At 40.0% G+C, this 13,380-nt stretch overlaps 2 protein-coding genes across 3 annotated transcripts in view; one reads left to right on the forward strand and one right to left on the reverse strand.

The window, feature by feature from the left end:
- The window catches only part of LOC113206185 (uncharacterized), an 8,377-nt gene extending 271 nt beyond the window's left edge, over positions 1-8,106 (forward strand). The window contains exons 2-4 of one of the 2 annotated variants that reach the window (XM_052271180.1): positions 5,992-6,079; positions 6,477-6,753; positions 6,842-8,106. In XM_052271180.1, the coding sequence (XP_052127140.1) occupies positions 6,487-6,753; positions 6,842-7,165 (591 nt within the window). In that variant the 5' untranslated portion in view covers positions 5,992-6,079; positions 6,477-6,486 and the 3' untranslated portion in view covers positions 7,166-8,106. Of the gene's footprint in view, positions 1-5,917; positions 6,080-6,476; positions 6,754-6,841 lie in introns of those variants that run through there. The other variant, XM_026422146.2, reaches the window with a different exon arrangement.
- Positions 8,082-13,233, reverse strand: LOC113206184 (sodium-dependent phosphate transporter 2). Its single transcript, XM_026422145.2, has 13 exons — positions 12,301-13,233; positions 12,105-12,203; positions 11,893-12,036; positions 11,623-11,805; positions 11,413-11,541; positions 11,110-11,323; positions 10,953-11,028; positions 10,794-10,863; positions 10,648-10,706; positions 10,444-10,571; positions 10,184-10,369; positions 9,950-10,102; positions 8,082-9,840 (listed from the first exon to the last, which is right to left on the reverse strand). Exons 1-13 carry the CDS (start codon positions 12,494-12,496, stop codon positions 9,750-9,752), a joined length of 1,728 nt encoding a protein of 575 aa, XP_026277930.1. The 5' UTR covers positions 12,497-13,233; the 3' UTR covers positions 8,082-9,749.
- Between the last annotated feature and the right edge of the window lie 147 nt (positions 13,234-13,380).

Genomic DNA, 13,380 nt, shown 5'->3' on the forward strand with positions numbered 1-13,380 from the left:
GATTTTACCTAAGAAGAACCAGCACATTACACATACTTAATCATAAAATGATCTCTGAAATCAATCTACAGGCGTTATGTTCCGTTTTTAATACAATAATTTTTATTATACGTTGGTATGTGATTCCCCTTGACGCGGATGGATTTGAAATACTTGACACTTGCCTATCCCCGCAAGAGGTAAACATTGACGCATGCCATTCGTTTACTTAGTGGCAAAAATTTAAAATCTCATTTCGCGATGTCGGTGTGCTCTGCTATTGAGTGCCCGGCAAGCACAAAGCCAATCACTGACCCCGAGGTCAGGTTCTTCAAGTTCCCCATAGATCCAGAGAGGTAAATAGAGAGAAAGGGTTATAGGGGGATTTGCATCATACGAGTGATGTACAGCATTTAGAAGCATTATTAAAACATCATATTTATTTGGCAGAAAAAAAGCATGGGTGCAGATTTCAGGGAACGAAGACCTGCTTCTCATTCCATCCTCCAAATTGAGCACTCATAGGTATATGTGTAGTGGGCACTTCCACAAGTCAAGAGACTTCTGGGATGCATCTTGCAGGACACTTCGAAGGACAGCAATTCCAGATCCTGAGCTGGTTAATGGGCCTTCCCTCAGCGATGAGGTGATGGCCCGCTTTCCAGTGGTGGAATACACTGAGCTGACAGAGCAAGGTATACTGAAAGAATTTATGACAGCAATATGACAACATCATTGGTTTATTCAATTGAAGTATACAGAATAATTTTTTCACAGACCTCACAGCTGATGTAGGATGCAGCTTCAAAGTTCCTACACAGTCCTTGAAAAGGACCTTTGAGGTGGCAGAGCTGGACAAGTCCTACACCTCTACCCCAGGTACAGCAAACAACTGAAACATAATACATTGCTAGTTGACTGCTTGACAGTTCACCAAGAAATTCCTTAATTACTCAAAACTATTTTGTTTTGGTAACTCTGGACACATTATTTTACAGTGACAATAGCAGGCCTAGTATACACTCTCTCAGACCTGAACTGATTTTTGTTTTTTAGTCAGTATGTAGTTGGAGTAAAAATAAATTTCTTTATAAGAGGAAATTTGATAGAGGTGAATAATTAAGCAGAGAAAAATATTGCCAGCAATATTAAGAGAAATTAGTGTATTACTAAAACATAAAACCCTGAAAGTTTAAAGTCTCTGCATAAGCCTGCTGTATAGCTCTTTTCAGAAGGGTGGGCTAAAACAATTGTCAGTGGATTATTTATATTTTTATGCAACAGGAAGACTGACAAATACTTACAAAACAAAAAACAAAAATCAGTGACTGGGTGAGATTGAAAAGTGAAAATCAAAGTCTCCAAAATACATTTGCTTGCAGGCAAAAGGAAAAGAAGCTGTTATGCTTACAAACCTACCACTTGTCCAATCAGCACTGACACTCCATCTCAAGTGTTTCCTGATCCTCCTCTTGATGTTCCGGCACAATCTGCTTCAGTTTTTGATGGGGAAAAATTGATGGAGTCCTTAGGGGATGGTTTATTTGAGGTGCACTGTGTGCAAAAGTCACCAAAACCAGGTAAGCTATTCTAAAACACAGACATGCAATCAGACTTTACAATCTTCCAATCAACACCCAGAAAACGGCATTCTAGCTTTTAGTATGTTAATACTCTAATTGAAAAAGAAAAAAACTTTTTTTATTTTGAAATTCTCGGTGTTAAATGTCTAATTAACAGATGTCTCTGGCCCAGTCAGTATTCTTTTTTAGCTTAGATTAGGGGACTAACTAGTATATTATACTGAAATCAAGAATGTCGTTTTCTGGGTGAAAGAGGAAAATTTTCTCATAAACTTACAACTATTTTTCACAGTGTCACAATAATTACCTGATCTAAGGGGGAGCCAAATTTACACTATTGTTTCCTTTTTCAGGGGTTGCTTTCAAAGCCAAGGTCAACAAAAGGTCAACAAAAGCTTCCTGGCGACGGCAGGCTAATGTCAAGCCTGTCGACCTCACCCCTCGGCGACAAGCACTACTTGACCTGGTACATGAGAAACATTTGCTTTCACAAAAATACAAAAAAAGGATGATTTATAGAGAGAAGATGGAGAAAATATATAGCAATAGACTTAATAATGATAGAACCCCGGAAGAGACATTACACTTAATGGCTGTATCCAGTATTGCCAAACAAATTTTGTTTGGTGAACTGCGAAATTTTAAGAGACATCCTTCAAGCAGGAAGTGGCTCTTCAAGGAGAAGTGTTTTGCTCTCTCTATCTACAAGAGAAGTCCTCGAACTTATAGATTTTTGCGGCAGCACATCACTCTTCCTTCAGAGACAACACTAAAGGAAGTTCTTGCAGATATTGTCCTTAAGCCTGGGGTGTCTCCTTTCCTTTTAAAAATAATAGAAAAAAAAACATTCAACTGTATGCCTCATGAAAAGGCAGTGGGAATTCAATTTGATGAGGTATTTATAGAGGACCTGCTGCAGTACAACTTTATTGTTGATGAAATTGACGGCTTTGAAGATTTTGGTGAGAGGGGAAGAACCCATGTTCAAGCCAATCATTTGCTACAGTTTAAAATTAGGCTGTTACATTCAGACTTCACTTTTCCAATAGCTCATTATCCTGTTAATGGAACCTGCCCCAAAGAAGTGTTGGCACAATTAATACAAGATGTTGCCAGGGCAGTAATTTCAATAGGCCTCAAACCAGTTATGACAGTGTCAGATCAAGGGCCAACTAACCGTGGTGCCATCACAATTTTAAGAAGTCAGTGTGAACAGGGGGAGTATGACAGCGTGTATGAAGTGGATGGTCACCGAATTGTTCATCTTTGGGACTTTCCTCATCTTCTAAAAAGTTTGAGAAACAACCTCCTGTCCAGTGACCTAGAATATGCTCCTGGAAAAATTGCCGAGTGGAGGCACATAGTGGAATTCTTTAAATTAGATGAGGGAATTTGCAAAATTTCAAACCTCAAGTATGCCCACCTTTGTCCACTGGGCAGAAACAAAATGTTGGTTTGTCTCGCAGCACAGGTTTTCAGTGAGTCAAATTGGAAAGGAATGAACACTTTCCACACTGTATCAGATGGGAAATACCTCAGTGACTGTATGCCTACAGCTGATCTGCTGCTGTTGGTCGACCAACTATTTGATTCCGTGAATGGGCCTGGCAGGAAGGACAAGCCCAAGGACAGGAGGTGTGATGTCACAGCTGATTCGTACCACCATGCCTACTGGAGAGAAGAAATTAAGAATCTTCAACAATGGACTTTCATCAGAAAGGACAGTGGTGTGAGGCACATACCTCCATGTTTGTCTGGTTTCATTGACAACTTGAGGGGAATGGCCAGAATCTGGAAGAGGGTCACTCAGCCAGACATTGGGATGACCACTCTCAAGCTGAGACGCCTCAACCAGGATGATCTCGAAAACTGGTTTGGTCAGATTCGGGCTGCTTGTGGCTCAAACACTGACCCTTCTGTCACACAATATGTTGGAGCTATGAAGACCGTCCTCATCCAGCAACTCTCAGCATCCGTGCGTGACTCAAATTGCTCATCTGAAACACAACAAAATAATTTTTTAGATGAATTGGAAAAATATTTCAGTGAAGCAATAGCAGCTGCTGCAGATTCACCAGAAAAGCAGAATCCAATACTCCTCAGAGGTTATGATGGTGAGGAAGCTGAGCCGGTGGTCAGTGCATCTGGGAAAAAATTGAAGAGGCAGGGTGCATCATTGACATGCTCAACAATATGCACTAGGGTTATAGAAGCCACTAACAAGTGTAGAGCTTGCACCAAAGACATGACCAGTGATATTCCATCCACAGACTTTTTAATTCTAAGTGAAGGTACCCACCATCCCTCCCCTGACTTCATGAACTTTTTTCTCAGTGCCCAAAAAATTATTGTTGAGAACTGGAAGAGCGTTGGCTGGAAGCCCCAACTGAAGAAGGTTCTCCAGGATCTTCTTCAAAGCTCTCAAGTGTCCCTGGCCTGGTTAACTTGTAGTGAGCACAACAACCTCGTTTCAGAAATATTGATGGACCTGGTATTAGTGAGAATCATAGTTCTGCAATGCAACAAAATTAACAAAGAAAAAAAAGAAAAGAGAGTCAGGGTCACCCGTCAAGTGGCAAAGGCCACTGCAAATTCCACTGAAGAAGGTCTTGAGGACATTAATAGAAATGACTGGTTGCTGCTGACAGGACTTTCAGGTAAGACAAGTTAGACAAGTTAGCAATATTATTGTCGAGGGGTGGATAACTCCCATGCTAAGTGTACACCCCTAATTCTGCCCAATTGAAACAACTCAGACCAATTCCATTTAGTTCAACACAATTCAGAAATAATTCAAACCAATTTTAAAATATTTTAACCAATTCAGTAAAATAAAATTGCAATAATTAAAATTCTTCATGAAATTTGTACACCTAATTCAGGAGTTATCCATCCTTGGTTATTGTACAAATGTGGACACCAAATTCAGGCCAGAAAAAACATTAATCATATGTACTTGCTTCACAGAAATTAACAGTGCTGTGGCAGCAAATTTGCAAATGGTCCAAGGTACAGTTCCCAGCAGACAGTTCCTGGAAATAGGTATGAGTCATAACACACAGTGTTATACAGATACAGTGATTACTTACCATAGTTCAATTTGATAATCTCTTCGTCATTTGTTAACAGCAATACACTCAGCTGCTGAAAAAGTTGATGATCCAGAAAGAGTTGATGATCCAGCTGAGGCAGAAAATGAAATGGATGTCATACATGATATAGCACCAAGTATGTACAAAATTGCTATCAATGGTGACTGTACTGAAAGACCATACCATGCTGGGCTTCAAAATCCTTTCCTGCTCTGACATCAATTTTAAATGTTCATATTTCTCAAACAGGTTCGGACTCTACTTTGAATCACGGAGTAATTTTGAATGATGCAACAGCACCATCTGTCTCCACACATCCTGCCATTAATCAGGACACAATAACTCCAGGTACACAATGCAACATAACTTCAATATTTTTATTGATTATATGCAGAAAATACTTACAATCATTATTACAGATTTGATGGACTTATTGGTCGAATTTGAGACAGAAGTTGCCTCACCAGCTCCAGCTCCTCAGGCTTTAAGGAGTGATGTGGTTGTGACAACAACAATACCTCCTTCTAGTGCCATGGGTAGGTAGTAACCCTCATAACCTACATATGGAATAGATCAAATGGAAAATTAGTATGTTGACATATTTTTGGTTTGATTTTATTTTAGGTCAATTAAACATGAATTACAAGGAGCAGGCTTTACCTAAACGACAGGTCAAGAGGGAGAAAAAGTGCTATGACTATGCAGCTAAATACATCCCACAAGCTAGGCAAAATGTACGTTGCATGCCTTTTTTCCTCAATTTTGGGCATCAATTTCTGAGAGTACAAAGATGATGATTATTATTATTAAACACGATTATTTTCGCAGGCCACATCATTAAATATGGATCAGCTGAAGGACCTCCACCGACACCTGAACATTCCAGGCTTCTCTAAATTCAATAAGCTACAATTAGTTCAAAGCATCGAGGCCTATCTACTGAAAAATCCTGGATAGTTCAGTACAGGAAAAAATAAATATAGTACTCACCGTTTGTCTTGTTCAGCATTATATTCGACAAAAGCTCTATCCCCAATGTCCAGTTTTCGATATTCTGTTTTTTATCAGTTTCAATTCTCACAAATTGGCATAAAACTTGCACAATTTCAGCCTCCAAAACTGTCCAAAAAAACCAATGCCGCCGCCGCCGCCGGCGGGCGGGCTAGGGACCGCACAGGCTGAGCAACCCCTAAGCAACAAAAAAGGCGCCACCTAGAGGCCAGATTGCTCCACATTTTCATGCCGCGAGGTTGCCAGAGTGGAGAATAGTGTTCTTGTTGGATGTTGTTGTTGCGCTCTAAGGGTCAGAGCCTTCTGCAGGCAGTCGCCACGGGTTGTTTCATATATTAGGGGCGAAACCAGTAACCAATCGACGTAATTTTAAATACTGTTTGCCCTCTCGTCATACTTTAAATCCTGCGAAAGGTAAAAATCAATCGTGTTAATTAGTCCTACTCACTGCCAAATATTGTATTTTGCTAGGCCAGGTGCTTCTTGACATTAACCTGTACCTGAAGTTTTTGTAGTTTTCATGTTTGGTTCTCGATTTTCTCCTGTACATTGACTTCTAGCTCAATACCTGTTTCTCTAAGATTCAAGATAATTTTATATATGAAACTAATTACCAAAAAATCATGTCTTAGAATGTTGAGGGATCACTCTTTTGCTTTGTCTCAGCTGTCAATAGTCTTAACAGGCCAACCATTGAAGCTTTATTTACATTTACACAAAGACAACTCTTCAATTATTGCATGCACTATATTTCCTGAATATTGCTATAGGATTACCATATTAACCTCATATCCTATTTCAAATGTTTCAGACAAGTCACCATGGACCCCTTGAATCTATTAGATGATCGTATTTCGGAGTTAGAGCGGAAAGTTCTTGGAACTCGTGGGTCTGCTGCAGCATCACTTCGTGGAGATACAGAGAAACTTTCTGTATTAGAAGCATTATCTCATGCTAATCAGCTCTTAAACTCAGCTTTGTCGGGACGTGAAAAAGCCCTTGCAGTCATGCAACGCATCAGTGAACTAAACAGATACATGGACCCTACTTTTGAAGACTCCACCATGACCTGTGAGGCAAAACTGGAGGTAAGTGTGTAGAAATAAAGATTAATTGTAATGACATATACGTAGAGATATTTTATTATAATCTGATACCATGGATTATTTTATCCAGATTATTTTGGCAAGGGAGCGGGAACTTCGTCAAGATCTATCTAGTTTAGAACAAGCCCAAAGGCTTGTGTCTAATGTATTGGACAACCAAAATGCCATCAGTAGCATGCAAGCAGTCTCAGGGCTCTCTGGGCAACTTGAAAAGTTGACTTTGATCACAATAGATAGTGTCCAGGGTGTGGAAGCTCTAAATGAACAGGCTCAAGATTTGTTTGAACGTTATAACAGTATTGTTAAAGAGTTAACTCGAGCTTTTATGGTGCTAGACGAGATGGTATCAGCTGAAGAACAAAGGGGAAAGCCAAAAAAGAAATCGTCTGAATAAAAAATTTCTGTGTGAATGATCAAAGCTAGACCTTCATGTTATATCTAGCTTTCTAATTTATTCTATTTCTATGCAAGATCATTAAAACAAATATAGGGTGGGGGAAATCACACAATAATTTTTGCGGCCTATTTTTAAAATGAATCACATGTTTTTTTAAGTAAGTAACACAACATGCTGAAGTTGATACACATCTCCAAAAAAACAAGTTTTCCTTTGCCATGTACCTCACCCTTAGTGTTATTCTTAATTCTTAATGTGCAGGAGTATATGTAATTAGTAATCAATATCTGACATTTTGTTGATTATATTTTTGTTTGTTGTCAATTATATTTATGTTGAAACCTAGCAAAGCCAGGTTTGTATTGTAGATTTTCTATGCTAGTCCTTCATTTTCTCTTTTTTCCCTTATGTATTGTAGTCAGAATTTTAGCTGTTACTGTTCTCTGTTTTCAAGGGAAACAATTTTTTTAGATATTTGAGGTGAATTTTGATATTTCTAAAGACTTCAGTACCTTGATATCGATCTCCTACCATTGGATTTGTGTTCAGAATGGGGGGTTCATAGGAATTCTTTGTGTTAAGAACCACTTTTGCCTGCTAACAAATGACATGTCTGCTTGAATTTGAAAAGCAAGATATTTGTTAGCACCTATTTTGAATCATTAATCATTCCATATATAACCAAGGAAAACTGTTATCTCTCTTGGTTTTTGGTGTCACATGTATTGCTATACTGCCATGTACGTTATACATATTTTAAATTTCTACAATTTTCCCTATGAATTCTCAATCAATGAGCTTTAGCTTGCTTGAGTCTTGTGATCTTTTAGACATAAGGGTCTAAAGAGGATGTACTCAAGCTTTGATATCACAATCATGTGGCTATGTCTCCTCTAATAAATTTGAAGAAAGCTTTTATTAAACCATCACCTTATTTATTTTCGTTTCTACTCAGTACATTTTCATTTCCATCTTGAATTGTGTTACACCATGGAATAGAAAGAATAATCACAATATGACAGAATGGCTTCAAGGCAGCCTGTCTTAGATACTTACAACCATTACTTTGGCATCAAATCAACAACTGTTAGGACAGTATCAAACCATCTCAGGAAATATTGTCTCTCTCCTATACAAGTTAACAAGGGGCTCACCAGACTGGATAAGTCGGAATAAGTTGACAATTCTATATCAAACAGGAGAAAAATATGATCTAATCTAGTCCACATGGAAAGGAATAGACTTACACGGAAGCTTGAAAAGCATAAAATAAGAGAGCTACTTGAATCACAGATCTGTTTCAAAGTTATTAATGTAATCCAAGCAAGCCAGAAATCTGTTAACCATTTTAAGCAACATTTATCCAGAAATAGTTTGCAATATCAGTGGACTACAGAACCTAAAGCTACCCCTCTCGAGAATGAAATGTTCTTCAATTACAACAGCAAAATCTGCTAATTTTATTTTGTTTTGTATCAAAAAATACTATGAACACAACAAAAAAAAAATATAAAAAAAATACACATTTGCTACGGTGACCTACCTCTGAATTACTTTCTAATAGATATTCAACAAGGGGCAAATGAAACCACGAAACTACAAAGGATCAAATTACAGCAAGAAGGGAAAGCTAACCATCTTAAACACAGCATAGAACTTCCTTCAACATACCAGGAAATTATTTGGAGAGAATTAGCACTTTGCTATTTCACAAACTGCCGAGAAGATTTTCAATGGTTCTAAGCCATAGCTATGAGATGTAAAACTTAAAAATTCAAAGAATACATTTTCTTTAAACCCACAATTTAAACAGTTTTGTGCTCATTTCATGTTTTACAGTCCATGTTCATTTTCCACATCAATAATATTCTCAGATAACCTCAATTATCAGTCTCCATTTGAAGCTATGTGTCACTCATTTACATATAGATAGCATTTCTAATATTCAGTGAATCATGGACTTCATAGAGAAAAATATTACACAATAAACTATTCTTCTTGCTTTTCCAATGTTTTTTCTCACTTCATACTTCCAAAACTGCACTAAACGCCATGTCTCTCATCCTAATTTCCAGCACAAATTTTTGTACACATTGTCTCTATTACTCATGGCTACAGGCTGCATCTCAATGAGGATTCTTTACTTGCTTAACAACACCATTAACCAAAGGCTATCCTAAATCATATGCAAAATATAACATCAGATCAGAAATTGATTTTGGACGAAGGTAACTTTAAAAACTTACGTTCAGTACAAATAAAGAAGATAATTGGCAATTACATCAAGTAGAAAGTTTCAGTGATCATAGAACTTCTCAAAACCAAAAACAAAAAATACTGTCAATTGAAGAGAACTCTCTGCCATCTCTCCTAATTAATTGAAAGGTTTTTGAGAAAATTGACATACACATTGACACTTATTAGCAAGTTCATACACAATAATCCTGAAACTAAAAGAGTCACAATCTCTAAAATGAGAGTCACTATTGCAAAGACCAAGCTGCGACAGACTTGTCAATAACTTGTGAGCAGAAGTCAGTAGCAGAACTGAGCAGAAGTAGAACAGTCATGACGATGCAGTCTAAAGTAAGAACGTTCGGAATAGAAACATTGAGAGGGCACTCAATCCACCTGCTGCTGGAAGTGTAATAAGCCAAGCAAATATTATGTTCCTGAAAAGAGGAGAAAAGTGTTTTTAAACATAGTAGGTAGTCAAAAAATAAATCCTACACCTCAAACTACGTACTGTAATACTAATACTCTGAAAAATGTAATTCTTACCTAAACAGCCTCAGATCAACTCCAGATGAAGAAGAAGAGGCAAGTCCAACAAACACCACTGATCCCACTTTACAATGTGTCGTACTAATAGGTATCCCTATCTTAGAAGCAAGAAGGACTGTGAATGCAGCACCTATCTCAATAGTGAAGCCTCTAAAAATTTTAAAAAACACTACATTAGAAAAATTCAACATCAGAAGTGCAATCATCATAGAGAGGAAATGTTATACATACTCTGTGGCAGTTATCTTTGTAAGATCTTCACCCACTGTCTTTATGACTCGCCTACCCCACAACCATAAACCTGTGGATATTCCAAGACCTCCGTACAAAAGTATGTATATTGGTGTTTCAGAAGCTTGCCGGACTGAGCCATCATGATAGATTAACCACATAGCAATCAGAGGACCAATTGCATTGCTGTGCAGAAAAAAAAATCGAATAATAAAAAAGTTTAAGGACTTCCAAAAAATTTCACTTGAATTTGTTCCCACCTGACATCATTTCCCCCATGTGCAAAAGATCCAAATATAGCTGTTAGAATTTGAAGAAATGAAAAAGTCTTAGCTACCTCAATAGGTTCTTCCTCAACCACAGCATTACCACCTTCCTCCATAAGTTTCTGAAAAGCACACAATAAACCCATGAAATATGTTTCAGAGGAATAATTTCTTCATAGTTATAATTTGTTAACCTACCAGTGATTCTGGAACCTTTTCTCTGATCAATGGAACAGCACTACTATTTGGTGAAAGTCCTAAAAACAAAAAGATAACTTATTCAATGTAAAATTCAAATAATATTGCTCAGGTTCAATATTTTAATGCAGGAACAAAATACTTACCATATGCTGGTGTAACCTGACCACTTCCTGGCAAACCCAGTTGTTGATCGCCTGTCTGCTCCGAGGACTCCTTCAACACAACAGATCAAAAGTAAAAGAGCTGACCAAAACTCAGAGCAAATTTTAAAATACCTTATTGTAATTTATTTGAAAACTTACAGTTCGTGCATTGTTAAGAGTAGTTTCAGCCAGTGTGTAGCCATTTTCTTTTCCTGTTTTATTGCCACCTGCAAACCTAAATTAAATTTGCAAGGTAGATTACTATCTTATTAAAAGAAAAGAAAGACATAATGTGACAAGTGAAGTAAGCTATTACCGATACATCTGTTGGGTATTAGAAGTTGAAGTTGCAGAATTTTTATTTTGCGGTAATGAAAGCTCATTCCCCTCCTTTATCATCGGAAGAGCAGAATTATGCAGATTCTCAGCAGACACATTACGTGATGGTCGAGGACTTGGATCTCTAGATGAATCAGTTGAGCCTCCAAACGTGAAGCTTACTCCCCTATTTCGGTCTTTGGTTGATTGATCTGTGGTAAAAATTGTAAAATAATAAAAAAAAATGTGAAAATTTCAAAGTCAAGAAGGCTATTTATGATTGAGGAAGAAATGAATATACCTAGGCTTCCCAAGATGGCTTTTCTCTGATAAGGTACAAGGAAAATTTGCACCAATAGTGAAACCAACACGCCAACAGACAAGCTTGCAACAAATGCACCCCACAAGGGGATTCGGTCAAAGTAAAACACTGTAATAAAAAAAAATTAAGTTGGTTTTTCCCAAGAATAAATAAGTAATTTTATGAAAGGACTACATATTGTTCACTTACACCTGGGTCCATTGTGAACAATGGAGAAGACATTAACAAGGACAGTAAAGCCATAGAGAAGCGGCATGGCACGCAGAGCAGGTTTGAAAGGTTGAGGGGCTCGGAGTATGAATATTTCTATCATTTTGAAAAAGGCCACAGAAACTATGCCAGACAAAACCGGTGATATAAACCATGAAAGAACTGTAAACAATAATAACATTTAATTTTGTAAAAAAAAAAACATGATTTGGTTTGATTTATTTTTGAATCATACAATCATTATCTTACCAATCATCCCCAGAGTAGACCAGCGCAGACCCTGAGTGCCTCGACACACCAAGGAGAATCCAACTGTGGCGCCCACGATGCTGTGCGTTCCGGAGATGGGCAGCTTGAAGAAGGTGGCCAGCAGCAGCCACACGGCGCTGCTCACTGCAACCAGAAGGACAGTCACAACAGCACATCCGGGGCTTCCCTCAACGAGCGGCGGCAACACTCACGGAGTGAGGCGAGGCAGCCAAGGAGGAGTTCGTATTCGTCGCCCTCGTACATGGACAGGTCCAGCAGGTCCTTGCGCAGCGTGTCCGACACCTTGTAGCCTGTGCGACAGAGAGAGAGACAGCTGTAGTCGTGAACGGGGTGATCAGCACGCCCGTCCGCCCGCCGACGGCTGGGTAGGCAACCCGGCCAACTCACCGATGAGAACGGAGCCTGCGATCTCGAAGATGGTCGCCAGGATGCAAGCCTGCCGCACCGTCAGCACTTTGGAGCCCACCGACGTGCCAAACGAGTTGGCCACGTCGTTGGCACCAATGCCGAACGCCAAGACGAAGGCCACGATGAAGCCGACGATGATGAGCCAGAGCACGTCCGGGGAATACGGTTCGATCATCTTGTCGTTGCTGGTTGAGCTCACGGAGACATGAGAAGGATGAGTCGGAGGGAAAGGAGGGGTGCTGCTTGTCGCTTCTGACGCGCCCGTTACCTTACCCAACAACTAATAACTATTAACACCTAGCGCTACTATTGTGGACCTAGCGCTCAACTTATTAACAACTCTTTCGCACCCTGGCGGAAAGAACTCTCTACATTCATCCGCGGAAACAATCAAACTGAGCGCACGACCCGACGTGCTCCAACACTCACACAATCAATTCCCCAAAATTAATACTGTAATAAAATACCACTCGCACACAAGCTCACACACTTTCAAAAACTAAAATAGACTCTTTTAATACATTATCACAGACTGGGTCCCCGGGGCCCCTGGGTGCAGGTCCCCTGGCCTGGCGCTGCCCTGGCCGAGGGGAGGGCCTCGCAGGCCTTGGCGGGGAGGGGCCCCTGCTAGACTATCCAGCCTCGGTCCGGCGCAGAGAGGGGGCGGCCGCACCGAGCCCCAGCGCTAACTGCCCCATCGCCGAGCGGAGGGGGTGGTTGGGTGGGGAGGGGAGGGAGGGGGTACGCGTCGGCGTGGTCGGCGCTGACGCTGACGGCGCGCTGACGGGCAGGTGTTGCTACTGCTGCTGCTGCTGCTGTCGGCGGCGGCGGCCGAAGAGACCCAAAGCTACGGGCCACTCGGACTGTACAGCTGCCGCCCCTGCTTTTCCTGGAACGGAAAGAGAACACCGCAGGGTCGTGTTATTCCTTGCGCGAAGTTGGTTTGCTTGATTAGAAGTTTAACACAGCAGCAATAAGGGGCTTCTGGTTGGTGCGGTACTGAGGACTCCGGACTTGGCTGATCCCCGCGCCGCCGCACGCCGCCGGGTATTCAGTCGG

The sequence above is a fragment of the Frankliniella occidentalis genome, unplaced genomic scaffold (assembly GCF_000697945.3).
Source record: "Frankliniella occidentalis isolate FOCC.00 unplaced genomic scaffold, Focc_3.1 Scaffold152, whole genome shotgun sequence".
Classification (NCBI taxonomy): Eukaryota; Metazoa; Arthropoda; class Insecta; order Thysanoptera; family Thripidae; genus Frankliniella; species Frankliniella occidentalis.

Excerpts from the sequence above, each read along its gene's own strand:
- LOC113206184 (XM_026422145.2), bottom strand. The coding sequence starts at position 12,496 with ATGATCGAACCGTATTCCCCGGACGTGCTCTGGCTCATCATCGTCGGC. Across the intron at positions 11,029-11,109 it reads AATACCCAACAGATGTATCG|GTTTGCAGGTGGCAATAAAA; the intron begins GTAATAGCTTAC and ends AATTTAATTTAG. Across the intron at positions 10,370-10,443 it reads CATGGGGGAAATGATGTCAG|CAATGCAATTGGTCCTCTGA; the intron begins GTGGGAACAAAT and ends TTTTCTGCACAG.